Source organism: Acanthochromis polyacanthus, chromosome 1, assembly GCF_021347895.1.
Source record: "Acanthochromis polyacanthus isolate Apoly-LR-REF ecotype Palm Island chromosome 1, KAUST_Apoly_ChrSc, whole genome shotgun sequence".
Lineage (NCBI taxonomy): Eukaryota > Metazoa > Chordata > Actinopteri > Pomacentridae > Acanthochromis > Acanthochromis polyacanthus.
Window position 1 is genome coordinate 58046078 of NC_067113.1, and position 13199 is coordinate 58059276.

General features: G+C 42.0%; 1 protein-coding gene across 1 annotated transcript; it reads right to left on the reverse strand.

The window, feature by feature from the left end:
• Window positions 1-56: 56 nt before the first annotated feature.
• Window positions 57-11488, reverse strand: wnt7ba (wingless-type MMTV integration site family, member 7Ba). Its single transcript, XM_022197681.2, has 4 exons — window positions 10679-11488; window positions 9436-9662; window positions 4720-4991; window positions 57-2313 (listed from the first exon to the last, which is right to left on the reverse strand). The coding sequence occupies exons 1-4, from the start codon at window positions 10759-10761 to the stop codon at window positions 1834-1836; spliced, it is 1062 nt and encodes a 353-aa protein (XP_022053373.1). The 5' UTR covers window positions 10762-11488; the 3' UTR covers window positions 57-1833.
• Between the last annotated feature and the right edge of the window lie 1711 nt (window positions 11489-13199).

A 13199-nucleotide genomic window follows, 5' to 3' on the forward strand; every position in this document is an offset into this window, starting at 1 on the left:
ATAATTATTTGAACAAAAAGCGCAAAATTTAACATAAAAAACTCAAGAGGCGTTAGAAGGATGCTCAAATTTTATTGATAAAAAAGGAAAAAAATACAAATGTCCATGTTTGTAAGTGATGCAGACTTTGATTATTTTTTTTGCCACAGAACAAATAAAGAAACTTAAATTAAGCTGTATTTTAAGGTATAATTAAGGAAACTTAGGAAAGAGTGTGTTGCCTCTAGTTTACTAAAAGCGCTATTAAGACAAGTGGAAACACAGAAATCTCCTCGATCTAAAGCTGCGCACTTAGTTTATTTGGCTCCAATGTATTTTCTATCAACAACTTCCATGTATTTGCTCAAGTAGTGGCTTACACAAGATTTCTCAACTTTTCTGAACTACTCTGGATTGTGGAGGATCGTATGAAGGTGGACAAATCTGCTCTGCTTTCGCTAAAACACGTGGAATATTTACAGTTTTTTTTTCTATCAAAGACATAAATTCCAAATAATTTATAGCTTTCAAATCTGAATACACTGACGTTAGAAAACACTTGTAAATAGTGACTCTCTTCTCCATCTATAAATGACATAAAGTGCCACGTTCCTCATATAAAAATATACTCTTCAAATTGTTTTGTAAGTTATATAAAGCCTAAATAAACATTTCTGAATACATTAAGGGTGCTGTCCAAAAATAGCTATGAGGCCTTTGATCCTCTCATACCCCCTTCTGTGTGGTTAGGGCACATGCCATCCACCCAGGCAGGCCTAAACCACGCTGGAAGGCCTTGTGTAAGCAGAGGCCATGATGTGGAATTCCACGTCTCTGCCGCTCATGGGAATGTTGGATGCATCCGAACCTGATTGCACCTCTATGGAGTTCCAATGAGGCTTACATGGTTTTCTCAGAAGTCAAGAGCCCTCCACAAACAAAACAATGAGCGCAGTCAGGATGAAGTGCCGTTCAAACTGACGAGTTGGGTGCTTAAAATACTATGTGTGTGTGTTTTCTGCCTCTTTTGGTTCTTGGCGTGACATAAGGCTCTGGGCCTCCGTGTCTCCATGAGAGAAGATGTGTTGGAACAGCCCCCGTATAACTGATGAAATTAAAAAAAAAAAAGAAAAGAAAATGTGACAGTGTGAGTGCAAAAGAAAAGACTGAATCTATAGCATATGGCACTGATAATGGGTTTAAAACAACAACAAAGCAGAGTAATTTGCTGTTTAGTGGCTGTAAATGTGACTAAAAATAACCTTTACTGCCCGCTTTAAAATGTACCAGTAGCAACTGAGGATTACAAAAGAGAGGAAAAATGTTCGAGCAGTTGAATTTGCTATCCATCCTATAAGGCTTTAAAGTTTGAAAGATATTTTTACATAAATAATCTTGTTTTATTTTCAGTGTTCAAACAGAATACAGTGTGAGTGTACAGTTATTCCGCTGCCATCTTTCAGGCCTCGCTGAGCGTCCGTCGTATTTAATGGCAGTCTAAAGCACGTCGCTCTGGTGGCATTTCCAGTTAAAGAAGATTTCTCCAACGATGGTCCTTTTTCCTCTTGTGCAGAACATCTGTGAGATACATCGTCGTCTTCGTAGTAATGAGGAAAAACGAGAACTTCAGTTCCTTTCACCTGCTAATTCTTTGTCACTTTCCTTTGCAAGCAAATATTTCTTAAAAGTTCCCAATGTTTTTCAAACTTCATATTCCGTTTCTCTCTTTAACGAACTCCAAATAGGATGTCAAAATGTGCAAAATGTAATAAATACCTCCAAGTCCGTTGCTTCCACTTTGTCATGTCCCCTCACCTTCGTCCCTTGTCCCATCCTACCCCAGTGCCCCGTCTCCTACTTGCAAGTAAAAACTTCTGATTTCTCACTGCAGGTGTTGCACTTGACGAAGCAGCACCAGTGGAACTTGCAGTTGCATTGCCAGACCCTTGTGTAGTGGTGCGTGTTGTAACCTCGGCCGCAGCACATCATGTTGCAGCCGTCCGTGTGGCTCGAGGTGCCGTTGCACAGCCGGCCTCTAGTCCCTGTGCTCCCTGTGGCCGTGTCCTCTTCGCAGTAGTTGGGCGAGCGCTCAAGGTACACCAGGTCCGTTTCTGTGGGCTTCTGGTAGCCCCGAGCCTCTTTGAGTCGCAGGAAGGAGGGTTGGCGGAGCCGTGACGCCCTCACCGGCTCTACCTGAACCGCGTCGCTGTAGCGTTCCTTCAGCAGGTAGCCAATCTCTCTGAAATTGGGCAGCGTGATCCAGCAGGTCTTAGTGGTGCAAGAACCAGAGACGCCATGACACTTACACTCCAGCTTCATCCTCTCCTCCAGGATCTGATAACAGAGAGAAGAGATTAGCAAAAAAACATGCACTCACTGTTCACTTCATTAGATACATCTTTTCAACTGCTCTTTAACCTAAATGTCTATTTAGCTAATCACATGGCAGCAACTCAGTACATTTATGCATGTAGACATGGTGAAGATGACCTGCTGAAGTTCAAACTGATCATCAAAATGTTGAAGAAAGGTGATTTAAATGACTTTGAATACGGCCTGGTTGTGTAACAAGACATGTTTAAACAGTAACATCTCTTAAATCCTTAATCTTTAAATCAGTTAATGAAGTAAACTTTCAATTTCACACTGTCACCAACCAAGCGGAGCAACTGGACAAAACCATTCTTAATTCTTTTCTTCCCATTAACTTGAAAGGCCTTGGATTTTTAAAGCATAAAGCAGGATCTCGAATGCAACGCCAATGCATTGTGCACAGCACCACTCACTGCAAAATTCCATCATCTGAGCTCAAACACCGTCTATGGTATTCCTGCTAGCCAGCCAGTAGTGCTCCTGCTTGACCAGAGGAAGCTAATGCTAGTATCTAGTTAGGCCGCTAAGCTAGCAGTAGATAGCGATCCTTTGATTCATCTGAACGTCAACATGAAGGCATGATTGTTGGTGCCAGATGGACTGATCTGAGTATTTCAGAAACCGCTGATCTACTGGGATTTTCACACAAAACCATCTCTAAGGTCTTCAGAGAATGATCTGAAAAGAGAAAATAGTAAGAGGCAGTTCTCTGGGGATAAAGGCCTTTTTGATGCCAGAGGTCAGAGGACAATGGCCAGACTGATTCAAGATGATGTAAAGGCAACAGTAACTCAAATAACAACTCATTACAGCCAAAGTATGCAGAAAAATTAACACACATCACATTGAATCTTAAAGCAGATGAGTTAAAATAGTAGAAGACCATACTGGGTGCCACTCCAGTTAGCTACAATTGACCAGGACTCGCCAAAATTCAAAATTGGACGATAGTAGTTTGGAAAACATTGCCTGGTCTGATGAATCTGAATTTCTGCTGATGGTAGGGTCCGAATTTGATGTAAACAACATGAAAGCATGGATCCATCTTGCCTTATATCAATGCTTCAGGCTGGTGGTGGTGGTGTAATGGTTTAAAGGATATTTTCTTGGCAGACTTTGGTCCCCTTACTACCAATTGACCATTTTTTAACCGCCTACTCAAGTGTTGTTGATGACCGTGTCTATTCCTTTATGACCACAGTGTACCATCTTCTGTTGGGTACGTCCAACAGGATAACACGCCATGTCACAAAGATCATCTTAAACCATCTTCTTGAACATGACAATTAGTTCACTGTACTCCAATGGCCTCCACAGTCTCCAGATCTCAATCCAATAGAGCACCTCAGGGATGCGCACCTGACAAATCTGCAGCAATTGCTTGATCCTATCATGTCAATATAGACTTATAGCTGTGAGAAAGCTTGCTAGCACATTGTTGAATCTATACTATGAAGAATTAAGGCAGTTCTAAAGGCAATAAAGTGGCTGATGAGTTTATTCTGCTGGACAAATGCACAAATGGTCATTTTCAATTTGAAATGGTTAATACCAATCGCACGGCCTTCGAGTCTGTCTCCTTCGGTAAGCTGGGCTTTCTGTGGGCACTTCAACTTTCAGCACAGCGGCAAGAATGCCAACTTTATGTCAAAAATATGGGGAAAATAACTCATAAACCCAAGCTGTAGTCTCTAATTAACTTTACCTTTCTTCAGACCACAGAATGGCGTGACAGCCCGAGAAAACTGACCAGAGCTGTTGTGCAACCGAACACGTGTAGAGTTACATTGTGGTTTGAGCAGCCAGATTTATAATATAATATCATATAAATATTTTCAGATGACAGAATTGACAGGTGACTGTGACCAAGCGTGAAAAAAAAACAACCGTGCCCCCCTTTTCATTTGTGATTTTTGGAGGCACTGGCGCTCATAATTGTAAGTTGTTTGTCCACAGTCAAATCAGCAACTCTGTCTTTCCCGTTGTGGTTATCACATTTTTTTGGATCGGGTTGGTTCAGTGTGTGCGGTGGTGCAGAAGTGTGGTCTTTGGTGCTGCCACTGAGAAAGGAAGAGAGAGAGACTTGCAATAATATCCTCTATTCTCACTTAATGCTTAGCAATTCAATGAATGGACAGTGGGGATGTGGCTCAACTCCATTTGGCAGCGGGATCTGCCAAGTGTTGCATTTTATTTGACACATTCACACTCTTGCATGTGTGTTCATGCGTGCAGGTACACTTGCTTTAAAACCGCCTTGTTTCAATCTCACATACTCACTCTGTGTCAGTCTGTTTGAAAAATTTATTAGATTGGTTTTGATTTTGAGGGTAGTTGTAAAGCTGTGTTTGGTCAGATTGATTTTACCTTCCGCCCTGCCTCATTGTTGTGCAGGTTCATGAGTCTCCGGGCGTTTTTCTTGATCTCGCGGGCGTCAACGAAGCGCCGTGAGAACTCCACGCCATACTTAACATCGGCCGAGCAGCCTCCCCATTTCCAGCCCTCCTCCTGGTCGTGGTAGCCCTGCTTCTCGCGGTCGCAGCCGCACTGGCTCAGGTTGCCTTGGCTGCAGGCTGCCGTCACTGCATGGGCGACTCCAGCTGCGGTGATGGCATAAGTGAACGCTGCTTCCCTGCTGCCTGAAAGAAATAAAAGAGCAGAGTAGGTGTAAAGTTGAGTTAAAATGTAAAGTAAGTAACACAAAAACTGTAAAAAGGAGAGCAAGTAAAGTAGTTTTCCCGATGAATCTCATTAGCTTTCTGGTTAGGCGATGGCTTCTATTAACTTGAAATTATACTTTGTTTCTTGAAACTGGGAATTTAATTTAGATGAAAGTGCTAAAAGTTCACTTGTTTCACATCTGATGTTATTTTTAAAAGTATGAGCATAAATAGCATCACACTGAGTTAAAATACAGAGTAGTTAAAGCCCTGTGTTGTTAAATTAAAGTGCTTTTCTGAATGAACCTCATTTATCTTGTCTGGATTGTCTATGACTTCTATCTAAGCTGGACATTTAATTTAGATAAAATTGCAAAAATTGAGTTCACTCATTTTGCATTACATTTTTAGCAAATGCTTTAGCTGAAAAAACTTCAAGTTAACTTTCATTTACATTAAGTTGCAGCAATGCAAACTGTTTATTTTGAAAGAATTCCAATTATTTAAGTGCATTTAACTCAAACCAGTTTTACTTGTGAGTCTAATTGGGACCAACCTAATTACTCCGTCAAGGAATATGGATTATGTGATGATCGGCGTACGTTTGACGGTCTGTTTGTGCGCAACATTACTCAAAAATGGATGAATAGATTTGAATGAAATTGTCAAGAGAAAGTCAGAAATGGCACAAGGACCACCTGATTAGATTTTGGCAGTGATGTGGCCTATAGTCTGGAACCACGGATTTGTTAAAGATTCACTGCGTCACTATAACTATGACAACAAGTAAACACTATGTCAGCTGCCTGCTGACAATCACATGACGGCGATCCTACTACAAATCCACTGCTGCGGACTTATCGGGACTTATCCATTGGAAATTATTAAACGACTGAGCAGCCTTGGTGGAGTACTGCGTTTAGAGTGCTTTTCTTGTTTGTGTGTTACCAATTGAAATAATTTGTATAAATCGATCCAACAACTCTTGTTTGAGTGTAAATCAGGTACTTTGAGTAACGTAAGGGAGTAGCAGGGATGCAAGACGTTGGCATCCTCATCGCCAATTAAAGTTTTTAAATCAACCTGAAATAAACATTAGCTTGAAGGTAACACTCAAGCTAAAAGTTTACAGTTTTGTTAATTTACATGTGAGTTGAAGCAGTTTTCTTGCTCAGTGAATGTACTTTTAAAAATGATTGTATTTTGTTTCTGCTTTTGTCAGTGGACTATCACAAAAACGGCAGGCTTACCAAATTTAATTTCATTTGTCTGCTGAAGAAACCTGAATTTCTCTATTAGCTCGTAAAAATGTGCATGTGTCAGTATCGGTCTAAAAGATTCAGAAAATATTGGCAACATCCAACATTATGAATCACGACTGAGCAGCTTTCTCTTGAATTTTGACTTTGCAGAAGATTTTTTTTACTCGGAAAGCTAAAAACTGTCATTGTCATAGTTACACTGTTTAAAAAAAAGGATAAGGATTTTGGTTCGTTTTGACCTTCTTTCCTTCTGAATGTTGTTTCGAAAGCCAGTACTTTGAGCAGAAAATCTGTGTTACAATCTTGAAGTGTGGGATTTGAAAGAAGTCAGAATTTACAGGACTGGGGGTCAAATGACAGACATGACTGAGGTGCATTATAGGAGATGTAGGATTCAGCTTTTCTGCACTTTTAGCCACGTTGGAGACTAAAAACCGAGATATTTTAGCTTGTGCTGCTTTGATGTGGACTCTTCTTCTTCCTTAAAAGCTCTGCTGTTTCACTTATTCTCGCTAATGAGTCTTCAGCTTAGCTAGATGTTGAATGAGCCATTAAGAATAAGTGTCATTTCTGAAACCAAAACAAATGCAATCAAACAAATAGTGGACACGCCCACACAGTTCTCAGGCGAGGTGTAATGAAAGGAAACTCCAGTGTGGGTGGACAGTAGATGTGTTGGACCTTTAAAGTATCCCAGTAGCCAAACGGTTAAGGTGCACGACCGCAATATTCACAGTTTCCGGGCCTTTGTTGCATTTCGTGACATTTTCTCTCTTCCCTTGTTTCCAGCTTTCCAGTGGAGGCAGAAAGATTCTCATGTGAGTCCACCAACCTACCAAAGTGCTAACTAGCTGGAGTAGTGCTTTAAGGGAAAAATAGGCACAGCTTTGTTTGACCAGGGAGGAATTGGTTGATTGATTCTCTGCTTTAACTGCTTTCCTGTTTTTATCAAAGTGTAGCATCAGAACTACTTTATGAGGCTGGTTAAAAGTCCATAGATCAAAGTTTAAATGTAAAGAAAGTTGTTTTGAGCATCCGTATGGTCTCGTAACGGCAGTAATTGTGTTTCTTGTTCTGTCTCTGAGCTACACCTGTAGTCTGCGGCTTAACAGCTAATAATCTTCATAGTGAAGAAAACACAAGTGACATCTACTGGCTGCCTCAAGATGTTTTTAGGGTTTCTGTGTCTTAATGTTTTTCATCAATGGAATTTCTCACGCAGCTTAAGTGTCGTTCTGTGTCTGTCTTAGGCGGTCTGCATTATTATAGCAAATGATACTGCTGTGTTGAAATAATCTGTGGCCGGGCTTGACTGAGATGTACCCATTTCCAAGCTTTTGTACAGTATGTCACCATTTGAACTTCAGAATAAACACATTTATATTTATGGGGTGGAGGGGGGAAATGAATTTATTGGCACTCTGGCTGGTAATAGGATATCCTCCCTCTCCAATCAGGATAAGGCTGCGCCTTCGTTCTTCTCAACAGCCCAGAGTATTAATGCGTGGCGTCTCTGGTAGAGGCAATTCTAATGGCTCCCTTCCAAGCTGACAAACTCACTCGCAGAAACCATCAGGCCTGCGGTTCCCCTGGTCCATAACTCAAAACAAACTCTGAAGTCTTCTCTCATCAGGCTAAATCTGCGACCCATTCAGATATATTGTATGGTGAGCATTTCTCAAGGCATCAGGCGCATGCAATAGCCAAACAGTCATCTCTTCGCACTGTGATTTGTTTTGATTGTACAGCAGTGCATGCAGGGTTCCATTGTTGCCATCCAGCTGCTGGAGCTGACTTCAATTAGTGGTTTGCATGAATCTCTCTGGTCTTTCTCAATGCTTAATGAGTTCACGGGCCCAGCAGGTCAATCAAATGAAGTGGTGGATGGTACATTCGCCACACAAGAGGGGGTATGACTTTGGTTTGTGTTTAAATTGTTAAAAATAGCAGAAACTGACAGAATTGGAAGAGGACAGCAGGTCAGTTTACAACAAATCTGGGCATGTTTTACACATATATTTACAACCCTGAAATGAGTTTTTATACACGTCTAATGACATTTTGCCTTAAAGAAAACCTCCCATTTGTTCCTGTAGAGACGACATGAGGAACAGTTTGGTCCAAAGTGTCTCTCCGAGCTCTTTTACGCACCACAAGAGAAAAGAGACATTTCCTCTGACAAAAGAAATAAAGGGATCCAGACGTCTTGTCTGCCTGTCTCCCGTGTAGAAGAAAGTGATTGCTCCCAGAGCTGCTAGATTAAACATGGATCCAAACCCACAGCAAGACCGCAACAAAACATCTCGAACTGAAATACAATTTATATAAGAGGTTCACATTAGGAGCAAACAGGCTTCTGTGAGAAATAAAAACGGGGAAGAATGTCGACTAAAACCAGGAAAAAGTGTTAGTTTCTGTATTTACAGATGGCGCAGGTATGATAGAAATGCTTTTGGAAGATTGCACTGTCTGAGTCCGTGCTGCTTAAATAAGAATTCTTCCAGTTTTGCGACGGTGTGTTGCAGAAACGGTGACGTCCCACACATCGACTGCACATTGAATCTCCTTTGGGGACACGAGGGAGTTGGAATTTTTCTCAGCAAGGCAGAGAATTCATTGTGGTTGTTGCATGTGGAGCTCCAAACAGAAATTCCTTCATTAAAGTTTCACCAGCCCCCCTCGAAGTCAGTTTCATGACTCCTAGTTGGGCCGAGCTGCAGCTTTATTTACTGACGCCACGGTCAGCAGAAGAAGAATGAGAAGATATGAAAGCACATGCAGAGCTCGACTTCACCTGACCTGCTCATCTGCTCAGTAATTTCAACTTCACAGCTCAGTTTGGTTCAGACAGTCCACCTGTTGACTCACATCAGTCTCTACTATGGCCTCAAGTCTAAGATTTCCACTTGTTGGATCGAATTTTGTCTGATTTGACTGTTGTGGTTGACTTTTTATCTTGTCTTTTATCTTGCAAAGGTGAAAAACAAGCACCACGAACTGCAACATCCCCAGTTTTAGCCCAACTGACGACCTTTGTTGCATGTTATTCCCCTTATCTCAAATAAACAGCCCAGAAAAACCTGCTTTTAAACCTCGTCCCGGCTTATTTCATACCTGCATCGAGGTTATAACAGTTTGAAACACTTTTCAAGCAGACTGACCTACTCTCAGCTCTTGTCCAAATACGGTCCTCTCCCCCAGGGCCGAGCAGTTCCAGCGACCATAGCGGAACTGGTACTGACACTCGTTGATGCCCAGCTGGGCGCCTTCGCCGATGACGATGATGGCGTCTGGTCGACTCTGACAGAGGGCTCTCTGACGGGGGGCCAGACCCGGGATCTTGTTACAGATGATATTCGCACCCAGAGCTACCACAGAGGACAACGCCCTAGGCACACAGAAACAGGGATTAATAAAAGGTCCAAAACTGGAAGATCCACAACATGAAAACACAGAAAACTTAGAATTCTGTTCCTTTTTGAACCATACTTGAGCAAAAAGTGACCACATTTGTAACATGTTTCAGGTCTAAAACATCAACATGAGAGAGAACAATGGTTAATTATAGAAATGGCTTCAATTCCAGTTCATTTCTGTCTCAAAACATGAACCACTATTTGGCTATGGCTATTTTAGGTTTCAGGACCTGCCCTTGTTATGAATGAGAGGCATGTATGGTGCAGCAATCATTCTCTTTCTGAGGGTCTTTTAATGCCATAAGAAAGAGCTCATTACACAGGCCTGCGCCTATAAGCAGAGCACCAAGCAGTCCAATATTACTCTTTTCCATATGCTTTCCATGTCTGACGAGGTGCTCCTATGACAAAGTGGTTCTGGTGTAATGTGTAAATCCATAAGAGCAGGTTATCTCATCAGCTGCGCACGTACTCGAGCATGTAAAAAAAGTATCGTAGATTAAATATTGGCTTCATTCAGTCTATATAAAAAGTCATTTTATGACTCAATATTTGAATGAAGTGCTCATATGTTGGAGGGGGGAAAATCCGCAGCTCTTGTTCCATGGCCGTCTGTGAAATAAATTGATTGAACGACACAAGTCACGCATTTCCTACCCATGTTTCCAAAAAATCTGGAATGGATGAATATTACAAGTTACATTTTTTCCAACGTAAATCTCTCTGCCACACTATAACAAAGCGTAACCATAGTAAAGACTGTTTCAGTTAGTGTTTTTAAATAGTAAAAATGTTAAGTGTTGTGCTTTTGTTGTAAGAGATTAATTAGAGCTATCACAGTCTTTACGCGCGGTTCGGTTTTCTGGTGCGTAATTGGACAAATTACGCACAGAATTTGACCAAATTACGCACAAGGAGCCGCTACCTGCTGGTGCAAATAAAACCGGGTGGAGTTTAAATTGAGCAAGTGCATTTATAAGAAACCTACAGGTAGCTACCGCTGGTGAGGATGAGGAAGATCTGTGGGTAGTAGACGGACAGCAGCGCACTGCGAGACGAGACGATAAGCATGGTTGCGCATTGAACACAACTTGATTTGCGCTCTTAACAAAAAAAGATGGGGGAAAAAAACAGAAGTGAGAACAAATATATCCTTTTATCTGGAGTCCAAAGCGAGCAGATGTGTCTTGGTTTTCTTTAGCTAACGGAGCGCTCTGCGGCGGCTCCAAGCTCCGCTGTCCATGTGCTGGAGATGAGAGGCTGCATCCCTCGGCCGATGTGCGCTCCGCCACCTGGACTGAAAGAGGACGAGATGGGAGGAAAAAAAGAAGAGAAAGAAGAGAGGGAGGGTGGGGGCAGATGGGGGTTCCGGATGTCCGATGCGTCCGGCTCACGTCTCCAAAAGTGGGACTGTTGTGGCATTGGGAGGGAGGGGAGACAGTGGCCTCTCCCGGTGCACCAGCCCCCGGGATGAGTCTGCACAGCCCCGCATCCCTCCGCATCCCCTCCCCCTGCACACCTCCTACCCCCCGCACACTTCTCTCTCGGTCTCAGTCACGCTTGCATGCAGTTTTGTGGCGATAAATCCTGAAATAGGTCATTTTCGCTTCTGGAGCAGCACTGATGTGAGATCAAACCCGCCCTCCATGCACCTTAAAACTGAAATTATATTTCCATCACAATGAAAATGTCAACTTTTCTCATTATTTAATATCATCCACCCTTTCTGAATATAAGAATATCAGTGGCACCAAATAACAACATATTGAAGATATTTTTAATCATTGTGGTGATTTTGTTTGGGCATTTTTACCTTCACAAATGTCAGAATTTGCTGCTTTTCCTTGTCTTTTGTGCCAGAAAACTGATTTTTTTTTCTCAGCTTTGCCAGCCTTGAAATTGAATTGCTATTTAATTAAAAAATAAATTAATTAATCAATATAATTACCACCAGACACACTGTCGATGATAGTGATCGTCCTAAAGAGATCACTGTTGGACTTCTTCAATGTCCGCTGAAATGCCACAGATGTTCAGTTTTATCACACTCTGTGGTTCTCCAGCTCAAATATTCTCTGCTGGTGTCTCCCCAACAAAACGCCCTCATGTGGTGGAATGAAGGAAAGGGTTTTGGAGCACATCAGGAGGTGTAGTATGTTTTAAGGTTATGTATTTTTATTTAAAAAAGACAGAATTGATGTAAGAATTTAAAAAGATGTTTTCAAGACTAATTTACTTTTGTGCAGAAGCATGAAAAGCTGCATTTTTGTTAACTATGATGGGTTAAATGTTGATTTTTCTACAGTTTTCTTGCTAAACTGTGTTGCCTTTGAGGTGCAGAGCAAGGACGAACACAAAAAAAGAGTCGAATTTACTTTTAAAGATGCTCTACGGCAAACAGAGCCCCATTCAAACACAGTTCACAGTGGACAGAGGATAAAGTTCATATTTTCTTGACTTGTTGACTTGAAACCGAGACGTTCCAGGCTTGACTTGACCTGAACAAATAACCACAATGAGATAATATTGATAAAAATTCATTCCAAAGCGAGGTATCGATCATCTGAACAAAAGCAAAGCCCGTCTCTGGGAAAAAAAGTGATTGAGGGCAGCGTTGTGGAAGTGAACCTCTTCATTTAAATTCTCACCAAGGCGTTGTGAGAGATAGCAGGGCGTAGGGAAGAGAATACCTTCCATTCTTTGGTTGTTATAAGATTGGCCAGATGCTCGTGCCCACTCAGACTGCGTGTAACTGTAGCTGCTGTCAGATATGTGTGGTGCTGTCGAGCATGAGAGGCGGCTTTTTCCACCAAATCTGAACCATCGCAGGACCCCAATCTGCATTTCAGCAGGCAACACGCAGATGATGTCTCTGGCTTGAGGATAATCGAGGCAGAACCTTTTTGTGTGTGTGTTTTTTTTGTCTTTTACTTTCTTTCTCACTCCCTTTTCCCTCCTCCCTTCTCTCTCTTTCTGTCCAAATAATCCTCCTAAACCACAATTTCCAAAGCCAAGATAGCACTTAAGGCAGCGTGCACTCACTGTCCTGGCTCTTGCCCTGCCAGATCTGTTTCTTTTCATATTCTTGCGTAGAAGTCGAGGTGAACAGGGAGACACGGGAAGGGAGGAATTCTTACGCTGCCGAGGAAAACATCAGATCAGTGATGTCAGCGGCTGTAAGACGAACATCAGTTGTTGTTTTTTTTTTGCTTTTATTTCTGTCACGGCAGCTGGCAGGGCTTTGACAGGAGCAGATTTGATGGCATCATCCGCCGCGGGATGATGAATTGCAGGTCTGGAGACAGGAAGGGAGAAACTGGAGCAGTCACGTAAAGAGGGCTCACGCTGGGAACAGGCCTAAAAAGTCCAGATTAATAATGCTCCCTGTGGGATTCTGGGTCTATCTTGTCCTTGAGCCCAGAATCGAAGCTGTCAGAGAGGCGGTATTGTTGAACGTAATAGTAAACATCTGATAATTCATCACAAGTGACATTTTATTAACAACAGCG